General features: G+C 46.8%; 5 protein-coding genes and 1 non-coding gene across 8 annotated transcripts; 2 read left to right on the top strand and 4 right to left on the bottom strand.

The window, feature by feature from the left end:
* Positions 1-2,036: 2,036 nt before the first annotated feature.
* Positions 2,037-2,587, top strand: E1B28_013055 (uncharacterized protein; the record flags this gene model as incomplete). The annotated part of the gene is made up of 2 exons (XM_043158200.1): positions 2,037-2,223; positions 2,298-2,587. 2 exons carry the CDS (start codon positions 2,037-2,039, stop codon positions 2,585-2,587), a joined length of 477 nt encoding a protein of 158 aa, XP_043003544.1.
* Positions 2,588-13,583: 10,996 nt separating this feature from the next.
* On the bottom strand, positions 13,584-14,411 carry E1B28_013054 (uncharacterized protein). The gene has a single exon (XM_043160825.1). The coding sequence runs from the start codon at positions 14,170-14,172 to the stop codon at positions 13,756-13,758; it is 417 nt and encodes a 138-aa protein (XP_043003543.1). The 5' UTR covers positions 14,173-14,411; the 3' UTR covers positions 13,584-13,755.
* Positions 14,412-15,076: 665 nt separating this feature from the next.
* E1B28_013053 (uncharacterized protein) lies at positions 15,077-16,615 on the top strand. Its single transcript, XM_043158199.1, has 6 exons — positions 15,077-15,186; positions 15,245-15,469; positions 15,525-15,560; positions 15,612-15,659; positions 15,725-15,889; positions 15,964-16,615. The coding sequence occupies exons 1-6, from the start codon at positions 15,161-15,163 to the stop codon at positions 16,352-16,354; spliced, it is 891 nt and encodes a 296-aa protein (XP_043003542.1). The 5' UTR covers positions 15,077-15,160; the 3' UTR covers positions 16,355-16,615.
* A 685-nt stretch (positions 16,616-17,300) lies between these two features.
* Positions 17,301-17,723, bottom strand: E1B28_013052 (uncharacterized protein; the record flags this gene model as incomplete). Its single annotated transcript, XM_043158198.1, has 1 exon — positions 17,301-17,723. The coding sequence occupies one exon, from the start codon at positions 17,721-17,723 to the stop codon at positions 17,301-17,303; it is 423 nt and encodes a 140-aa protein (XP_043003541.1).
* A 575-nt stretch (positions 17,724-18,298) lies between these two features.
* On the bottom strand, positions 18,299-18,398 carry E1B28_013051. Its single transcript has one exon. It is a non-coding gene; the product is annotated as a tRNA-Arg (tRNA).
* Positions 18,399-18,671: 273 nt separating this feature from the next.
* Positions 18,672-20,692, bottom strand: E1B28_013050 (uncharacterized protein). 3 transcript variants are annotated; one of them, XM_043158197.1, is made up of 16 exons: positions 20,606-20,692; positions 20,515-20,546; positions 20,430-20,460; positions 20,345-20,371; positions 20,169-20,285; positions 20,098-20,116; positions 20,007-20,038; positions 19,871-19,950; positions 19,769-19,820; positions 19,635-19,717; positions 19,482-19,580; positions 19,324-19,427; positions 19,213-19,262; positions 19,009-19,153; positions 18,866-18,945; positions 18,672-18,817 (listed from the first exon to the last, which is right to left on the bottom strand). In XM_043158197.1, the coding sequence occupies exons 1-16, from the start codon at positions 20,627-20,629 to the stop codon at positions 18,800-18,802; spliced, it is 993 nt and encodes a 330-aa protein (XP_043003540.1). In that variant the 5' UTR covers positions 20,630-20,692; the 3' UTR covers positions 18,672-18,799. The 3 variants fall into 3 exon arrangements, with proteins under 3 accessions (XP_043003540.1, XP_043003538.1, XP_043003539.1); XM_043158195.1 differs by having other exon boundaries at positions 20,515-20,692; XM_043158196.1 differs by having other exon boundaries at positions 18,672-18,945; positions 20,169-20,237; positions 20,515-20,692.
* Positions 20,693-21,063: the final 371 nt, after the last annotated feature.

The following is a 21,063-nucleotide window of genomic DNA, read 5'->3' as shown; positions in this document are numbered from 1 at the left end:
ATTCTGATGCCTACCTTTCCATGGGCAGAGATTACGATATAGCGGAAGATACCAAAAATCATCAGAAACGATGCCGGAAGTCCTACCATCAAAACTGAGAACGTTCCCGTCGTTCTGGGACGTAGCCACTAGACTTGACCGGAAGATAAGATCCACCGACCGTCCCAGCATATTTCATGCCATCCCCTTCGATGTATTGAGTACTTCGCATGCAGAAGGTTTGACCTCCGTATACGTCACGCCTTCGAGAAGCTGACCTTGACCTTGAACTTGATTTCTAATTTTAGGGTTCAAATTAACGGGATGAGCTACGAAATGTTTTCGTTAACATCGAAAAGCCAATACATTTACAAGAGTTGAACACAATGGCGATCCTAGGAACTTCACGGCGTTCTGTTAAATGTATATTGGAGGGCCATTGGGGCACCCTGAAATTATGACATTCGAATTTGAATATTCAATCCAATAGAGGAAGAAAGCAGAACGTGTACCTTGGACCTTTGGTTCATACCATCTATCATGGTGGAAAATCAACGTCAGCCGACAGATAAGTAGACGCGCTTGAAGAGCGACTCACCCTTGGACGAGGATAATAACGTCAAGAGGCTTCGCGAATTGCCGTCGTTCAGGCTAAACGGCAGGAGCTTCATCCTAAACAAAATTCACTCAGTACTGTAGTTCGCTTCCAATGCTTGTACTTATCTTTCGCCTTCTACATGCCTAAGAAACTCGGAATCAGAAAGGTTGGAACGCCGACATGCGTTATGGATCCCAGCAGTCCCTTGTGACCTTCCAGAATACCGCTGTAACCGCAAAGTCCGGCGAGACGTTGCAGATTTTGGAAAGATAGAGACCTAGCGAAAGGATCGCTTGTCAATGCGGAGATTAACTGATTGTTTTCCGACAACTCGCCTCACTTGATAAACTGTCCAGACTCACCCGACTGACGGGACTCAAAGAGTCCGTGGTTTCAACATTCGACATTATGAGCGCAACTATATTATAGTGTTGTCAACTATGTTCAAACGCGAATTACTAGCAGAAACCTTGCCTGACGTCGCGACCCGGGCCATCCACCACTGGGCCATTCCAGTTCTCGCTGTCCGTGATTCTGGCATTCCCGAGTATACTTATGCCAGCGACGCCGCTAATTAAACTGTGAGATCCAAACGCATTAATGACAAGCTCAAATCGGAGCGCTGGGAAAGAGATTCAATGTACATACCGGAAGATACACCGCTTAATTATTTTCAGACCTCTCAGTGGCTTGTGAAGCGAACAAATGAAGTACCTCCCGATCTACAGTAGCGCCTATGACCTCGCTTTGTATCTTGTATGATTATTGGTTCACCTTGTGTTAGATGTATATTAACGTGTTTTTTTAAAAATTTTTTAGGTATTTGAATTAACACAGTATAAAGATCTGGTTGGATAGATAACGATTCAGTGAAAGAAAAACAATAGTCCTGGCACTTAGCCTACGTATTAACTGCTCACCCATTCGTTACCGCTCATCCTGTTTCTCTTTCTTGTTATTGCAGCCATCGTCCTTGAGCTACTGCCCCGCCATTTGGTGCGTCATATCTTGGGTGTTGAAACGCTTGAAATGTTGAAGCTCAAAAGCCCAATTAGGGTACCGACTCAGCGCGTTGCTCGCGCCAAACCATAGTTCGGGCCAAAAAAAAATTGCTGTACTGTTGGCCGAATAGTGGCTGTACAAGATTGAGTAATGAAAAATAAGTGACGGAACGGAAACGGACCGACAACGTGACCATCGACCAAATACTTCCTTTCTTGAATCTGATGAAGCTCGGGATATCCTCATGCTTTTCCCGTTTTCCCCGTCCACATTCATATTTATATTCAGGTATCAACAGCTTTGTAATTAACCGTGAAATCAAAACACCCGGTGTCTCGATGGAAACACGAACGGCCACAAATGCCGACAAGGAATAATATAACGTGCATCCAGGTTTCGACCGCCCGTCCTTGTTTTCTCTCGTTCTTCTCAGCCAACTGGAATCAAGGGATCAATCATGGGGGCAACTGATACTGCAGCTTTCGCTGTTCCAATTGCAATTGTCCTGATGGTGGCCATTGTTGCTGTTCCATGCACATACGTACGGGCGATGAACAAACGGCGTCTTCGGAAGCGACAACAGGCGAGGAAAGATAGGGTTTGGGGATCTTCTGTTGCCATCGAGTTGTCGGAGCTGGAAAGAAGTATGTGGATTCTTTCCATTTTATGATTACTACCCGAATCTGAACGAGTGGTTTCGACTTTTATGAATGATCAGCTGCTGATACTGTGGCTACGAATCCAAATAATCACGTTCAGCCGCCAGAATCGGCCATGACTAGGACTGTTCGACAACCCGAAAGAGATTCGTTGGGGTTAGCTATTCCTCCATATTCATCTGCAGACGTACAACCGTTGTCACCGAGAGAGCTGGAACTGGTGGCGCAGATGAGCACTATGGCTGAGAGGATACGTGGGTTAGAGGAGAGAAACAGAAGTAGGCCGCCAGAGTATCAGAAAACTAGTTCTCCGAATTCTACAGAAGCAGAGCCGCAGAGGGGGGGATAAACACGAAAACGAGAAGAGGTCATTCCGGAAGCTTGTGAAATGGCACTAACGCCCCCATACATATTTTGAGGTTCAGATGCTCCTCCTTATGACATCAAAGCATAAAGCTAAGTAAATTATTGTGTTTTTGACATTGTGTATCCTCTCCATAACAGTTTTGATCATCTCATGCTCATGATTTGATGTGCGTTGAGGCATCGCCAGTCTGAATTGGGCCACTCATACTTTTGATGTTACTTCAGGTGATGAGCGCGCCGTCCGAGCGCAGACCAGAGTGTGAAGATGCCATTTGAAGACCTCCCACCTTTCGACAGATATATACACGGTTTGAGCCCCAACCTCGACTATCCTTCCACCCCCATCCAGCTATGAAGCTCTTGCGACTTTTCGCACTGTCAGTCAATACTTTACCACTGTACCATTCACAGGATTCTCTCAACTGACCTCCTTCCACCAGTCTTCCGCTCTTCCTCCATACAGCGTTCGCCTTCCAAATCTCGCTTAGCCCCTCCGTAGTGACAGTTGGTGTACCAGTCGTAGCATCTTATACGCAGGACACGGATCCTATCGCCACTGAGATGAGGCTGGTGCTCATAGAGCCAACGGCTCGGTCAAGTAAATTTCCTGCTCCGCCTGTGGAGTCTGGATCAAGCACGATTACATTTGTGGCGAGGGAAACAGGGTACACTGAGTCCTATTTCTCTACTTGAGAAGCCCTGAATCGAAAGTTTTCTAGGATATTTTGTTTGATAGGAAGGAGCACCAGAAAACCGTAGGAAGCAAGATGCTGAGGAATTAGAGACGGGATGTTAATATTCTCCTTAGGACAAACGGACAAAGTCACCAATTCCAGGCTATCTTGAAGGGCTCAGAGTGAGAGTTATAATCTCATTGAAACCTTGAATAATACTAATAGGCGTTCATCAACTCTCAAATAGTACCGGTAACAGTAATTCAAGTTTGACGATGACAGGAAGCACTACAGCTGCATCTCCAACTCCAGCAAGTTCAACTGTACTAACCACATCAGAATCATGGGATCTGGAGCCTCCTATTACTAGTCAATCACCCTCCTCGCCCACCTCCTCCTCGCCCACCTCCTCCTCGCCCACCTCTCCACCCACCTCTCTCACCACCTCTCACCTCCCCTTCTCCCTCCTCCTCCTCCTCCCCCATTTCCTCCTCCTCCTCCCCCATTTCCTCCTCCCCCTCTCCCTCCCCCTCCCCCCCTACCTCTTCTCGTTCCTCGCATACTAGGAGCCTGAGGTTCGTCTCCCTTTACTAATCTACTATATCACCATACACCTACCAGACTCATTGATTCACATCTTTATTGTAAACCATAGCCGGGGTGCCATAGCTGGTATCGTAGTGGGAACAGCGGCGACGTTGATTATGGTGGTTCTTTCACTGTGGATGCGATATTGCCGAAGAAGGGCGGCCGCTCAGCCAATTCAACCCTTTACCCAAATGAAATCTCGAGTATCTCGGACGCATCGGAACGAGTCGAATTCTACGAGCGTGAATCCGAATCCGCCTGTCAATCCTATTGAGCCCGGCATATTGCGGGTCTCCGCGACCCCCGAAGTCATTCAGCATACGGATAGTGGGTGGAGGCCACCTGTTGCTTCGGACGATCATCATGGTCGTCCGATAGAGTTGCCTCCGGCGTATGAAACATCAATATAAGAGCTCTGGGTATCCAGGAAGGAACTCCGGAGATTGGAAAGGACTCAGAGAGTCGTCAGTAGTCCTTCCTTTACGACCCAAAGCGAGTTCGATCGCAGCTGTCTGCTTTGGCACATACCAGGCCCTGACGACCGACCGGAGACTCAATGTATGGTATTACACGCCGAAGATGTACATGTATATTATTTAGTATCAAGCGAGGCATAATTGCGTTAACCTGCCTGAGAAATGTGGAAAGAAGCGACCTCAGCCTCATAAGAAGTCATCGACATCTTCCGAACGGCGTAGCCCTTTTCATATCAATCAAGTCGACTCGTTGAACCCTCGAATTTAGCAAGCGTAGGCTTATGTAGCATGCAATTCGAGATACAGGCTGAATTCATCCATTCCGCCCCGGATCCCTTCTCGTCGCCTTCTTGAAACTTCTTGAAAGGGGGTAGTCGAATTTATGACGATCTTGTACATGATCGTTCACGGCGCCAAACCATAGTTCGGGCCGGAAGTGGCTGTACGAGTCCGGGGCCGACAACGTGGCTTCCTGATGACTAAGCTCGGGGTATCCATCCTTATCCATCTCCATCGCGTTCATCGCGTTTGTCCCGCCCATATTACGATTCAGGTATCAACAGCGAACCGTGAAATCGACGCACCCGGCGTCTCGATAGAAACACGAATGGCCACAAATGCCTACCAGGAATAAAATAACGCGAGCCCAGGTTTCGACCGCCCACTTTTGACTCTTGTTCCCCCCCGGCCAACTGAAATCAAACCATCAATCATGGGGGCAACCGATACTGCAGCTTTCGCTGTTCCAATTGCAATTGTGCTGATGGTGGCTTCATCGCCGTTTCATGCATCTACACACGGATGATGAACAAAGGGCGTCTTCGGAAGTGACAGCAGATAGGGTTTGGGGATCTTCCGTTGGCATCGAGTTATCGGAACTGTAAAGAGGTATGTGGATTCTTTCTATTTTATCCTTGTGACTTGGACTTTTTGAATGAACAGGAGCTAATAATGGGCCTACGAACCCAAGTATTCATTCAGCCACCAGGATTGGCCCTGACTAGGACTGTTCGACAACCCGGAAGGGATTCGTTGGGGTTGACCATCCCTCCATACTCATCTGCAGATGTACAACCGTTGTCACCGAGGGAGTTGGAACTGGTGGTACGGATGAGCTGAGAGGATGCGTGGGTTGGAGGAGAGAAACTGAAGTAGGCCGCCAGAGTATCAGAGCACCAGTTCTCCGACGTTCACAGAACCAGAGGCGCAGAATGTAGGGAGAGGAGGATAAACACGAGGACGAGAAGATGATACGTCGGAAGCCACAGTGCTAACGCTGAAGTAGGAGATTGCGTCCTCTGGGAGGACGGTTCGGATTGGTCGGAAAGTGAGTAGAATAAGTGGGGGAAAGAAAGAGACGAGCCGTCTCTAAAGAGAACACAATATCACACGAGATTGCGGGGTAAAGTTACACAAGAATTGATTGATTTCTCTGTACGTTACCGATTCTATTTAAAATACATGCGTTCTGTCACTGTGAGACGTGTCCATGTGTCAAAATTGTCCATTACGGGGTATTCCCAATTCAACCCGTCAGACGTCAACCCTCGTTCGGCTTGCCACCGGACTTAAAGGGGTGATCGAGCACAAATGGAGTGGGCTAGGCTCCTTCCGTTGGACCAGACGGTGTGCGATCTTGGTGGGGCGGAACGGTGTCTAAGTCTTTAGGAGTTGGTGAAAGAAGATGAAGTGACGGGTAGTGGAGGTATTCGGGAAATCGATGGCGAAGGAGTTTCAAAAGAAAAGCAAAGAAAATAGGAGAAAGAGAGAGAGAAAAAGGGAAACTCGTACTTTATCGGTAGTATAGTTAAGCGACGGCAGTGGAGGTGGTTAGGGAGAAAATGTTGGGACGCGTGAAATCGACGAGTAGTGGAAGGAAACCTTCCACAGAGGGGGACGCTTTGAATTTCGACCCGAAATTCACGGTAAACCTTCACGGAGACGCGGAAGTTCATGGCCGAAACCATCACCAGTAAGAAGACCTAAATCGGAGGAAGAGGGAAGCGGTTTGTGGTGGAGAAAATGTTCGGCGTACAAAACGCCGTCGGTAAAATGGAAGTTAAGATGCGACTGGATTGATGAATTGAATTCGCGAGGTGAAAGGTTAAATTTCGAAGACATAGTTGGATCCCTACGCCACAGTTCGACGGTATCCCGGTATTTAATCCAAGGACAATCTTGCCAGACTTCGAGATTAGTTGATCTGTCGTGAAGTGTATTATTGGCGTCGAGTAAGAAGAATGAACAGGTGTGGACAAATGTTGAAGCGACCATCGGGTAATAGGGTGTGAGATAGCGTTGAGGGATCATTCGTGAGATGCGATACGCCGGAATTCGAGGGGTTGCAATGGTGGCTAGAAAGTTTCGGACCTCAGTATAAGTGAGACGACAGTCCCTTCGTTCGTGGCGAATGTGAATAGATCGACGTAGGGAATCGGAATAGAACTCGTAGATGTGAGGGATCGCCAGGGGAATGTTGGAAGCTAAAACTAAGTCTGGAACAGGCATGTTTGGGTCAACACGTCGGCCATAATTGTGAGGGGAAATGTCCAAATCGACGACAACAGAAGAGAGAGATCGAATAAGAGGAAGATCGTAAAAGACTTCAGGGGAGTAATGGTCCGGATCATACATTCGAGAATAGGACGGGAGAGAAAGAGCGTTCGGGTGAGAAGAAAAGGCGTGGTGGATATCATAGGCGTAAACATGACGAGCAGAAGGTAGAAAAAGTTCGGATAAAAGGTCTGTAAGAGACTGTTCTTCCTCATCTATCGTCGGACGAGGTTGAAGTAGAGGAGTTGTAGAGTAAAACGGTATGGGCATGATGGTAGAAGAAAAGAAAAGAGGGTAGGAAGGAATAGGAGAAACAGTCCCTTAAATATAATGAAAAGAGAATGAGACACTCAGCATAAAACAGTCCCTATTTGAGGGCTGTGCGAAGGGTCTGGTTGTCCGGTCGGTAGTAGAACAGACGGAGTCGCCGGATATTAAAATGACCTTGTAGAATCGCACCGCTGAGTTCGCGTAGGATAAAGGAATCTCGGGCTCGTTTCTGGTGGATAATGTATGGCCCGGCGTACGTCCAGTGACCCTTGTCACCTTTTGTTTCGTCAAACCTTGATTCGCGGAGCCAGACATACATTCCTTCTTCGAAGTCGTGAAAATCGAACCGGTAATCGTATTTCTTAGCCCAATCCTCTATGGCACGTTTTCTAGATGCCCTGAGTCATTCATTAGCCGTTCGCATTTGTGGCTTTCGTCGCTGGATCTGGAGAATTCTCAGTACCAACAGTTCGTCGTGAGTACGTACCGTATGCCAGTCTAAGGTCTGCCATGTGATTTCTTCAGCGTCGAACGAGAACACTGGATGGATCCCATATAGAAGATAGTAGGGGGAGAATCCTGTAGCTCTGGAAACAGTAACACGACAAGCGAAGAGAGCAGCCGGAAGAAAATCAGGCCACGAGCCCTTGTTATCACCTGCACATTTGAACAAAGAGTCGACTAGCGGCTGGTGGGCCCGTTCGACTGGTGCATTGCCCTCAGGATGATAGGGAGTTGATACAATGATCTTGCAGTTGTATAGTGTCGACAGAAGCTCACGGACTTCCTTCTTAAACTCGGAACCACCGTCTATCGAAATTGAGGGTATACAAGCAAATCTACAAATGATCGATGAGTAGATAAAGTCTGCGACAGCCTTCGCCGTCAGCGAAATGATGGCTTTGGCTTCTGGCCACAAAATAGTAGGTTCGAGAGCGTGAATGATATACTCAACTCCGGATTTACCTCGAGGCATATGGATACAATCGATGTTGAAATGGCGGAGTAGCGGGGCTTGCCAGGATTCATTGTATGGAATAATCGGGTTCTTCTTGATGGATTTTTGACATTCGATGCATGATCTAATAAAGAATTGGACGTCCCGATACATATTCGGCCAATAAAAATGGTCAGTAAGGTTTTTGTAGACTGCATCTCTACCTTTATGCCCGACTTCGTTGTGAGCTTTTCCCATCAAAAGATTCCGTCTGTCAACATCAACAACAACCAAACGAGGCAAGGAGTTCGATTTCCGTTTCGGTGCGAGCCATAAGCGATTCTCTCGGATGAAAAAGCGTTGCGTTCGTTTTCTGAACCGCAATTTCGCTTTATCTGTAGCACAAGAAGGGGGATAAGTACCGTTCAACAGAAACTCACGAATATGGTTCCACGTCGCTGGTGAGTCTTCATCTTTTATTTCGAATTTGTGGCCTGGGTACGTAGTGAAGGTATCAAGGGGGACGCTTTGAGTGAACGTCGTGTATACCACATATCCTAAAGTAATAAGTTCGTCTCCCAACAAGAATTCATCGCTTACCTGGGATTCCGATTTTCGTAAAAGGAAGTCAAGGAGGCTCCTCAAGGTAGTGGGTTGAACCAAATTATCAGCATCGACTAAGAAAGTGTTATCGTGGGGATCAACATCGATAGGAATTTCGATAAGATCAAGCACTGAAGGAGAGAAGTCGTCAGCCGCAAGATAAGGAGAGGAACACTTAACGAGAAGCGATTGCCATAGGAATTTGGTTGCCGAGTGGAACGAAACGCTAGATGAAAGCGGGCAGCGTAGTTCTCCATAGACAAGATCAAGGTAAGCTTCAATGAAATCGTCCGAAGAAGTTGGGTCTTCATCATTGACATCCTCTGGTGCCGGACGACGTCTAGACAAACCATCTTCAACCTTAAAGTGAGTAGCAGGAACATGAAAGGGTTCAAAATCGAAGAGCTTAATCCATGTCACCCATCTAACCATCGGAGCGTTTGGAACATCATCGACTCTTTTCAGCATCTGGGCCAGCGAAAGAGCGTCATGTTCAAGTCGGAAGTGTGTACCCCAGAGACGATGGCGACACTCTTTAAGGGCCCGGAAAGCACCATAAACTTCGGATTTAGGTTGACCATAATTCTGTTCTCGTGAATTGAATGTACACCCTCCATATAGCGACGGGTGTTTGACTCCGTTCTGTATCTGGGAAATAGTCCATCCAGCACCCATCCAAGAAGAATCAACTGCTAAGATCAAGAGACCTTCATCTGAAGTACGTGGCGGAAGAGTGATAGACTTAGCTGCAGAGTAGTCGACTTTGACCAATACAGGGGTCCTCGTTATTCGGTGTTTGAGTTCTTCATACGCTTGAATGGCTTCTATCGTCATACTGAACTGCTCGGACATGTTTTTCTGTAATAAAACAGTCAATGGTTTAGTGATGAACGCATACCCTTTTATCCATTTGCGCCCAACGCCGGCCGTACCAAGAAATCCTCGTAGTTCTGTAATATTCTGTGGAACTGGCCAATTGAGGACTTTACGGATGATGTTTGGCTCCAAAATCCACCCTTCGAACGCAACGATCGATCCAACAATTCGAAGTCTTGAAGTCGTTAAGATTGCTTTCTTGCCTGAGGCTGTAATCCCACCCTCGATCATGGCACCTAAAACACGGTCAAGATTGTGTAGAAACTCCCAAACAAACCTTCGAATTTCCGGGTTCTCTGGAATTGATTCGTTGTTATACCTTGTCGGAGGACCACGGACCCCACAGTCGTCGATGAAGGCATCTGAAATATCACTAACTTGATCAAGGACATGGCGTACGCACCTTTGAAATTCTTGAACCGAATTGGTATATCCTTGTACAAGAGTGATCTGTTGTCGCGGACCTACTGGCGAATGGAAAGCTTGTAGGGGTCGAGATCTTGGGTGAACAATTCTGGCATCAAACCCTGAAAAGAGGTCGAGTAACGCGTAAAGAGAATAACCGAGAAATGATTCAGCAAATTCGTGGACGTTCGGAGGTAAGGCAGAGTCTCTTATCGTAACGGAATTTAAATCCTGTAGATCAATGACAAGGCGTACCTCGTCGTTCTTCTTAGCTACCGCAAACAATGACGCCCGATAGCTCGATGTGGTATGTTCAAAACGACCACAGTTCTGTTGATGGATAATTTCTTGTTTAACCTTGTCGGCAATAGCATGGGGAATAGGGATCGGATGGCGAAACCATGGAATGTGTTCGATAGTAGGGATCTCATAGTCAGGAAAATACTCAGGTTTAAAAATACCTTTCTCGCCAAATTCGAATGCAAAAGCCTTTTCCCGGGCAACCACTACATAGGCCAATGCGTCAATCTCGGAGGGTGAAAGGAGTCCGGGTTCGATCTTGCTCAACATCGACTCGAGGCGTTCAAGGGTAACCCTAGGTCCAAAAGAAAGATCAAGGTAGTGTGGAGGACAGAAAGGAATAACCGTGGGCTTAGCGCGTGGAATCATTTTAAACTGTTGCGCCACCGGATCAGGCATATATGTCGGAACCGGACGGACTTTACGATCAACAGTTTTGTACTTCCGCTTTGGAGGGCGAGAATCACATTTGAAAATCGTAGAAAAATAGGAATCGTCCGATGATAGGCAATTGTTTGAAACTGAACGACGAAGGGCGCGGTCTGTCCACAGAGAAGAAGGAATATCAGTAGCAGAAGTCCCCGTAAGGGACATGTAATCGTATATCATAGAATCGAAAAATATATTGGGAAAAACAGACGAAAGAGAATCAAATTCAGAGAACTCACTATTACCCATGAGAGCTTCAAAGGATCTTCCTAGTGTAGCGGAAGACGCACGGAAGACAACTGGATGCGCCTTCCGCTTCAAAAATCCTCTTCATCATCAACTTCTTCAATATATGTGGCTTGAGATACCGAAGAGATGTTTCGTTTGTTATCCGGATCTGCGACCATGATGCTGATGGTCGGGTCTTGCTCTCGTTCGCCGTTTTCCCAGAGATAGAGTAATACCTTTCCGGAACGGAGAAAATCGAAACAAGTAGCGTACCAATGGAAGAACGGCTGTCCGAGAATAATGTCTTGCTCCATATAGAATCTAGAAATAAAAATGTGAGCCGGAAAATCGTGGTTACCAATTCGTAAAGGGCAGTCGACTATTAGTCCTTTGAGTTGTTCGGGTTTCCCGTGTATACCCTTCAAAGACCATCGCATTCCAACAAAATCGAGCGGGGATCCCGTTTCTTCATCCACATGTGTACCGCCGATGTTGATTTCGGATCCGGAATCGACAAGTGCTTTGTACATTTTACCGTTAATTTCAACCTTAAGAAATCCACACGTCATCGCCATATACTTTTCAGAAGGGGCTTTGACGGCTTTCGCAGCGTAGTTAATCACAAATCGTTCCATTTCGCAAGGTTCCGGGTTGCCAACCATGAGCCGTTCTGGATAGACAGAATCTGAAGAGAAATCGGAGACAAAGTCAATCGAATTAGATGTACGAGACTCAGCTGGTTGGTTATACACCCTCTTTGTTCTGAAGGCATCCATAAATGCGCTTTGAAGTTTGGGACTTGCTCCCACTAATGCTCCGAACTTGATCGGGACCACCTGATGAAGACACTCATTCACTATTTGTTGAATATCGGTCTTTTCCTGAATGTCAGAAGTGAAATGGTAACCCGAATTGGGCTTCTTCGAATCGAAATCTTTCATTGGAACATCACCTTGTTGCTTCTTCTTCGAAGGAAGCGAGTCTTGCCATCCGTCTTGTCTATTGATCGGATTTTCCGGTGGCGGAATATCAAATCGAACGTCTTTCTTCGGCGGTATCTGCTGATTCGTAGGAGGCTTCGATGTAGACGGAGTTGGAGCCTGGGGAGTCTGTTCCCGTTCCTTGCTTTTACCTTTACCTTTATTGGACTTTTCGGACTTGTCCTCTGGTCTCTTCGAAGGATCGTACCGGTTCGAGGTATCACGGCCTGAACGCAAAGCCGGATCAGAATCAAACGTAGCGGGACACACACCAAATATTCCGTCTCTTTCCATCGACAACTCTCCAAACTTAAGTCGAACATTGCTAGTCAAGGCTTGAGACATGTGCGGAGGAACATCTCGTTTCTGTTCATTCGAAGAAGAAGGTTTACGGAGGATATCCGCAATTCCCAGACCTGGAGGAGCAAACGGTAAGTCTTTTCCGTTAGGGAGAACATACCTTCTCCTTTCCGAGTCATAAATAATTAACCCGTCCGCAATAAGCTCAGCCGTCTTCGAGCAATTGTTCATACCTAAGGGATGATTCAAATTAACCCCTTCAGTCCCGCCACAGCTAAGACAACGTCGACCATGATTAAGACTTGAAAACGCTCGGTTAGGGTTCGGCTGTCGATTGGAGTCATTTGGGGGGGGAGTCGAAGAAGAATTGGTCGAAGGCTTGGCACCGACAGCAGTGAGAAGTTGACGGATCATGATTTGGTTGAGGTTAAGTTCTTCCATCGCCTTAGTGAGGGCGTCGACGTCGACCGGCGTTCCTTCAGATAGATCCCTAGAGAACGAAGAAGCAGGAAGAGGCGGAACAGAAGAAAATTTCACCTTTGAGGACTCAATTCGATTCCCATCTCCGTCGTATGACGGTTGCTTCTGGTCTGGGTCAGATGATTCGTAGAATAGAGTCTTACGATCGTATTTGTTCACAAGTAACTTGCGTGACTGTTCAATAGAAGGTGGATTATCCTTCAGTCGGTTTTCCTCGGGGATGGCGTTGTTAAACCAATCTTGTAGAGCCTTCGGAATTCCCTTGGCAAAGAGTAAGTCCCGCTTCTTCATAGTAATATCTCCGGACTTGAGTAAAGGGGCTGCCAACTTCTGGAAACCTAAGTAGTACGACTCGACGTCCTTTTGACAGGTAAATGAAGACTTATCGGCAGTCTGGCGTGTATAGACGATCAAATCCTCTTCATTAACAATCGCAATCATATCCGTTGAAGCGAACATTGACGAGCGATATATGTAACCTCGATGAAGAAGGATACAATGACCGGACGTGAAGGTGCGAGGTCTGGAGGCGTAGGTGTGACTATACCCAACAGTGAATGATGATAAGAGAGGACAGATGATGATCAGCACTGGTCTGATCAATGAGCAAGCCTAAAGAGAACCTAAAGAAAACTAATCAGCAACACAGACGGCAACGACGAACTCACCAGTCAAAGTGTAGGCAGCTGTTCTACTCTTGAGAACACTCCTGACAGCGATGAGGGTGCAATTCTACTTGGTTATACTGAGCCAAGGTGGCCAAGACTGAGAGATGAGAAGTAGGGAGGAGAATGAACTATATTTTGTGGGGAACACCCCTGTTTATATACTACTGAAAGCCTTTGTTTGTACTTATTACTATAAACCGGAACTATGGTCCATACCAAACAACCAAACGGAAACGTGAAAAACCTCCCAAACTTAGTAAGTATGTATAAAAGGAGGCTATGCGGATAGTAACGATACTGTTAAGGAAGTATGGGTCCATGAGTATGGGTCCAAAATATGAGCGCATAAGAGGAAGAAATCAAAAAGGGAATTCAATGGGGTAATCAAATCAGGCCTGACAACATAGAGGTGAGTTGCTCAACCGCGGCCTGCCACGTCTTGTTCGGGAGCTCGATATCGAATTCCGGAAGGTAACAGATACTTTCTTTGATCAAGTCAGACGAATAGTGGTAGATGTAGTCGACGAGCATGTTCCTGTCCGTATCCATGAACCCGGCGGCTTTCCCGTGAAGCAGAATCCTGTTAAGGAAGTCAGTAGCGAACTTACCATTGAAATGGGGCGCATTCTGCGTCCCGGGAATAGGCATAGGAACAGGGACAATCATGTTGCTCGGTATGCCGGCAGCATGAGAGACATTGGTGGTGGGAGGGGTCGAAACATCGGTCAAAGAAACTGAAGCGACTCCCAAGTTGCCAGAAGGGGAGGGCGAGGCAGATGATACGGCTGCTGGGTCGGACATGATAATACGGGTCCTATAGAAAATTCATTAACAACGAAGCGGCAGAGAGAACTCACGATCTCGGAAAACCAAGAAAAAGAATACCCCCTGCGGTGGTCACCACTGAAGTAGGAGATTGCGTCCTCTGGGAGGACGGTTCGGATTGGTCGGAAAGTGAGTAGAATAAGTGGGGGAAAGAAAGAGACGAGCCGTCTCTAAAGAGAACACAATATCACACGAGATTGCGGGGTAAAGTTACACAAGAATTGATTGATTTCTCTGTACGTTACCGATTCTATTTAAAATACATGCGTTCTGTCACTGTGAGACGTGTCCATGTGTCAAAATTGTCCATTACGGGGTATTCCCAATTCAACCCGTCAGACGTCAACCCTCGTTCGGCTTGCCACCGGACTTAAAGGGGTGATCGAGCACAAATGGAGTGGGCTAGGCTCCTTCCGTTGGACCAGACGGTGTGCGATCTTGGTGGGGCGGAACGGTGTCTAAGTCTTTAGGAGTTGGTGAAAGAAGATGAAGTGACGGGTAGTGGAGGTATTCGGGAAATCGATGGCGAAGGAGTTTCAAAAGAAAAGCAAAGAAAATAGGAGAAAGAGAGAGAGAAAAAGGGAAACTCGTACTTTATCGGTAGTATAGTTAAGCGACGGCAGTGGAGGTGGTTAGGGAGAAAATGTTGGGACGCGTGAAATCGACGAGTAGTGGAAGGAAACCTTCCACAACGCCTCATACATATCCCAAGGTTCAGGTGATCCTTTATGACATCGAAGCATATTATTGTTTTTGACATCGTGTACACTCCCATCACAGTTCTGATGATCTGATCTGCATTAATGCATCGGTAGTTTGAATTGTGGTCACTCATTGATATTATCCGGGCGCAGACCAGAGTGGTGAAGATGCCGACCTCCCGCCTTTCAACATATACTGATTAGCCTGAATTTAGCACGCTGTGGGCCCCAACTTCGACTATCCTTACCCCCCCCATCCAGCTATGAAGTTCTTACGACCTTTTGCACTGTCAGTCAATATTCTTTGCGCGTTCACGGGATTGTCTCAATCAATTCTCTTCCACTAGACTTCCACTCTTCCTACATGCAACGCTCGCCTTCCAAATCTCGCTTAGCCCCTCTATAGTGACAGTTGGTGTACCAGTCGTAGCATCTTATACGCAGGACACGGATCCTATCGCCACTGAGATGAGGTTGGTGCTCATAGAGCCAACGGCTCGGTCAAGTAAATTTCCTACGGCGCCTGTGGAGTCTGGATCGAGCACGATTACATTTGTGGCGAGGGAAACAGGGTACACTGAGTCCCATTTTTCTACTTGACAAGCCCTGACTCCAAAATTTCTCTAGGATATTTTGTTTGATAGGCCGGAGTTCCGAACATCCGTAGGCGTGATTCCTGAGGGATTAGAGACGGGTTGTTAATATTCTCTTTAGGACAGAAGGACAAAGTCACGAATTCCAGGCTATTATTATGGGCTCGGAGTGAGTAACTAAATGATCTCATCGAACTCTCATCATACTGATCGGCGTTCATCAACTGTCGAAAGTCCCGGTGCCAACAATTCAAGTTTGACGACCACAGGAAGCGCTACCGCTGCGCCTCCAACTCCAGCAAGTTCAACTGCACTGACCACGTCTGAATCATCGGATCCGGAGCCTACTACTAGTCAATCCTTCTCAGGATCCTCTTCTCCCTCGCATAGAAGCCTGAGGTTCGTCTCACCCTTTACTAATATGCCATATACGTACTGGACTCATTGATTCTCATCTTTATTATAATCCATAGTCGGGGTGCCATAGCTGGTATCGCAGTGGGCGCAGCAACGGCGTTGATTATTGTTGTTCTCTCACTGTGGATGTGCTATCGCAGAAGAAGGGTGGCCGCTTCATGGTCATGGTCATCTTCTGCAATGCAACCCTTTACGCGAAGCATTCCGATCAAAGAAAGTCCTGAAATAAAATCTCAAGTATCTCAAGTGCATCAGAACGAGTCGAATTCTTCGAGCGCGATTCCGAATCCACCTGTCAATCCTATTGAGCCAAACGTATCACGGGTTCCTGCGAGCCGTGAAGTCATTCAGCATACGGATAGTGGTTGGAGGCCACCTGTTTCCTCGGACGATCATCATGGTCAGAGTCCGATAGAGTTGCCTCCGGCATATGAAACTTCGATATAGAACGAAGTACTAGGTATCCGGGGAACTAGAGGAAATCTGGAGGTTCGGAAGGACTCAGACTCGAGTCGTCAACGGTAGTCTTATCTATACGACCCAAAGCGGAGTTCGATCGACCTTGGTGCATACTAACGACCTACCCGAGACCCAATGTATAATACGAAACGCCGAATGTGTATTATTATTAGGAATCTCAATCCTTCTCAGTATATGTATTTTATTTAATATCATGCTTCAGATGATAATCGCATTAACTTGCCCGAGAACCTGGATGGTCTGAGCCTCATAGCCTTCTCACATCAATCAAGTAGACTTGTTGGGACTTCCACTCTAGTAGACGCGTCGTATCTAAGATACAGCATGTAAGCCATACCGTCCCAGAACTCTTCTCGATGCTTTGAAAGGGGGTAATGGGCATCTAGGACTTATAAAAAGGTGCCGGTGCCCGGAAGTCATGCAGTGATCAGAACAGCGACTCGGACGACATGAGAGGGTTTCACTGTCGTCTGGTGCACGACGCTATTTGGGCCCTTCAAGGCGTTTGAACTTAACAACTTTCTCCACGATGTGAATCCCGACATTGGTGGTAGTGGGTAGAGTCATGGACGTGGGTACCTCCGGATTCTCGGCCGGATTCTAACGGCCGGCTTCTGGTTCCCACACTTCGGTCCTCATGCATGCTTAACATTGACCACCATCACGACTTCAAAGTGATCCTACTTTCCTTACCCTTTGGACCGATAGTCACTGACTGAAATTATTCAAGTCAAGTGACTTCCCTTGTAGCCTGGAGTTTTGGATCTTTGCACCTTCGACTCTTTGCTAGAAACCTAAGAAATACTCAGTGGCATAAGCATTTCAATGTCAATATCTGATCCAATCACAGGTTCTTTGTTCTTGGGTTGATAAAGAGGTCCCTCCAGATCCTCATTCAAGGATATTTAACGTTTTAAGGTCGCGGAAGAGCTCGTTTTCTTGCTTGGAACGGTGTCCTACATCTCTTCTGCGAATGTACTCTTTCCCCCGCACTATCGCCTTTACTCCGAGTCCTGAACAGGATGTCCACCGTCTTCCTCACCAAATTCGTCGTCTTCTTCTCCACAGCTGCGGCTTTTCGGTCTGTTCTTCGCCTTTCACACTGGTCTACTTGGATCCCTTGTAACGGTAAGGGGGCGTACGGCCCGAAATGCAGTCGCCTTGTCGGTGTTTCGTTGAAAAGGGATATGGTAGATGTGGGTATCTCTGAGCTGGGGAATGAAATCAGCCGGAGGTTTTCCAGTTCGTCGTCTCCTGATGGAGGTTCTGGTCGTCGATGCGAGGGTAGTTGGAATTTGGAGGAGCTCGCCGATGGAGGAACTTCAAGCCTGGCCATCTGATTGGTATCGTACGCTAGGGGACGAGTCCGACTTGAAACCAAAGGAAAGGATGAGTTACTTTATCTTCATCGAATCCTTTTAGTCGAACTTACATTGGGGAAACAGGTGGACAAGGAGGACAAGGGTGCGCTGAGAAGACCACTAACGGTGGTTTGTTTTATATACCCTTGCATGGAATATGGAATGATTACCGGAGCCCAACTCGCAAAACATCATTGTTCACCGTCGCGACTTGCCCAATAGTGGCTACTGGCTATTGTGCTATTGTCGATCCTTCACACTTCCCGTACTCGGAATTCATGTCAGTTTGGGCCACAGTCATGTTTGGGACAATGAGACGACTTGCGGACTATCGGTTATAAGCATGCCTGGATATAACAACTCCGAAAACTAAGGAGGTAGGAGAGTACCCTGATTAGGGGTTCCTACCCTCTTTCTACTCAACTCCTAACAAGAACACAAAAATTCCTTGCTTCTACTTACTTAGGGTCCGTGGTTTGCATGTACTATTTCGAATTGAACCACATCTTATGTCAAAAACTCAAAGCGCATTTGGCATTTGATTTGGCTAAACCCACGGCGGGACTCGAACCCGCAACCTCCAGATGATACACTTGAAAAGAGTCAGAAAGTGTAGAAGTCTGACGTCATAGCCATTAGACAACGCGGGCTTGATCAATGTGTCAACTTGTTGATCATAGCTTGAAGGCAAGCGCGCAAGAACGGCGTTCGAAACGGAAATGAATATTCAAGGTTGTCAATTCTCGTTGGGCTGGTGGGGTTGAATCGAGTTATCCGGTGACAAGTGAGGTCCTTTGTCGAAGATGATACGGTATTTGAGAATCGAGAAGGTTGAAGGCATGTGGGATGGTTCTCAAGTACTACTTGAGGACGTAGGGTTGGGCGACAATGAATTTCGTACAATCATCACTTATGATAAGACGTCGTAATATTATGTTTAATCCAGAAATGTACTTTCTATATGGGAGTTTTAATGCCATGTTGGAAGACTGTGTCCAATGTAAGGATGTTATACAGTGAATAATAGTACAATATCGTTTCGCGCTTGAGTTCATCTAACATCACGTGACTGAAGGCGGGGAAGTCACTACTTGACAAATGACTAAAAAATCCTCACCTCAGCTTCCCTGTATCCACTTTCCATGCTCGACAGCTCCTCCTTGTGCCGTGATTTGACATCTTCGACATGTACCTGCGCTGTTCGATGAGCATCTGGATTAGAAGCCTCATTAGGATCAGATCGTTGAGTGGATAACGCACGAGTTCCATTCATATCATTCACATTCAAGTTGTGTCCCGATTGCAGAAGGAAAGTGTCCCCAAGACTGAGATGCATCGTAGTCGAAGCACCGGTAATGTTCGCAGTACTCGCAAATATTTGTCCACGGGAGTTGAGGTTATGGAGCTGCCAAATTCAAGTTCAAGCGGGGTCCGAAAAGTCTCAACGGAGAAGTAGGGAATTACCATTGTCAATGCGTAGATACGTCCAAGGGAAAATGCTATCCCGACAGAGACTGAAGCAGCAAACCGATGTCAAAAGGTCATATCGTGAACTCCTACCTGGTAGCTACTCACTGTTGTTCTCATTATCGTTGAGATAAACGATCAGCCCAATGGTCGCGACAACAGATCCCGGGGAGCCTGTTTGGATCGCCAGGATGGTGAGTCGCTTGATAAGACTGAAAGAGTCATGAGAATCATTCGACAAATGAGCAGCTGACGCTGAGACTTACGTTTGTGTTTTCCGAAAGGAAGTCTTCATGCGTTGAAGGGTATAGATAAGAATAGCCGCGATCAGAATATCGGATCCGGCACTTGCGATCAGCCATACTCTTCATATGAAAAGTGAGCTGAAATGGAAATTGACAGAATGACATTAGACGCACGTAACGGAGATATTTGCTTCAGCTCTCTCGGCATACGTTGGATGCTTGATGATGACCACTGCAGTGACAATAGCCCCTGCGAACTAGAAATCCGTGAGTCCTCTTCAATGCCAAAAACGTAAGATTATACCCACAGCCGCTAGGCTGGTCAGCATCAAAAACGGTGTGATGATCTTGTTTTTTGATCTTTGGAAAGGTGAGTTCGAAAACCGAGGTGAGCCTGAACTTTCACGTACAGAAGCCAAAAGCGGAAGATCAAGAACTGTTGAACTATCCAGGCTGATGCGCCGGTAGTGACAAGATAAGCAGGTAACGGCTTTGATTTTCCATTAGTGTGGGTTTAGATACGATGATAGCAACGATTCGGCATACCCAGTATTGACGTTTGAGAAATTCTTGATCACCTAGGAACGCATCGTCAGGACAAGGCCACGGTGCCCAAATACTCAGAGGATATCCGCACCCCAATGCGTGATCGCGTACTGTGGACGAACGTTGAGTCGTGGCACGCTACTCAAGGTGCGGGATTCTTACCATGTAGATCATCACGTAATGATCTATCGTGGACACCGTGTCTATAAGGAGGGTCATACCCACGATCATCTTCAACCAGGTTGGGTCACTTCGATATCGGACAAAGTACTTGTAGCACTGGTGAAAAAATAATATTTAGAATTGCTTCATTCGGTATTAGGATGTACTAACCGTACCATTATGAGTTCAATCATGAAGAAGTACTAGAAACAGAGTTAGGTTGAACGAGTGAGCTATCCGTGGATGATGAAATTTTCGTACCGAGTTGACCCATGTTCCCGCCATAAGACCACTGATAGAAACGCCTTAATATTCGATAAGCCGAGCGATGCAATGAGCCACGTACCCTAAGCTTTTGTCGAGTGCTCCCAGTGCCATCTTATTGGAGAATAATGGTGTGAGGATAAGTTCCAGCGGCGGGGTTCTTTTTATCATGCCTCACTGGCACATTGGACAATCATCAAACCGACATTATGCAAGATATCATTCCCTCCATGACATAAGTGACTCAAGCGTAATGCTCGCTTCGAAGCTATACACATCCTTTCGGAGAAAAGGTGCCGGGTTTGAATGAACTGAGTAGAAAGACGAGCGGTCGTCCTGCGGTTACCACTTGTCTCAACACAATGAACTGCATATTTCCGGTGTCGAAGCTAGAGGTCTGGATGTCAAAAACTAAACTATGGGTTTGAAGTACTGGGTCACCTTCAAGACGTCGCGGGGTTAATTCGCCCACCTCTAGTTCTCTGATCCGGACTTTCACTGGTCAATAACCTTGGTCCTTAGAGATCACTATCAGTGGACTACTCGAGAAAGGAATAGACCGTCCAGAGGAATGTACCAGAACTTTTGGAGCAGACCGACGGTTACGTTCAGCAATCTAACCGACCTGACA

This window comes from Marasmius oreades, chromosome 9, assembly GCF_018924745.1.
Source record: "Marasmius oreades isolate 03SP1 chromosome 9, whole genome shotgun sequence".
NCBI classification, from domain to species: Eukaryota; Fungi; Basidiomycota; class Agaricomycetes; order Agaricales; family Marasmiaceae; genus Marasmius; species Marasmius oreades.
The sequence above is the reverse complement of the archived record's forward strand: the minus strand, read 5'-3'. Positions and strand labels throughout refer to the sequence as shown.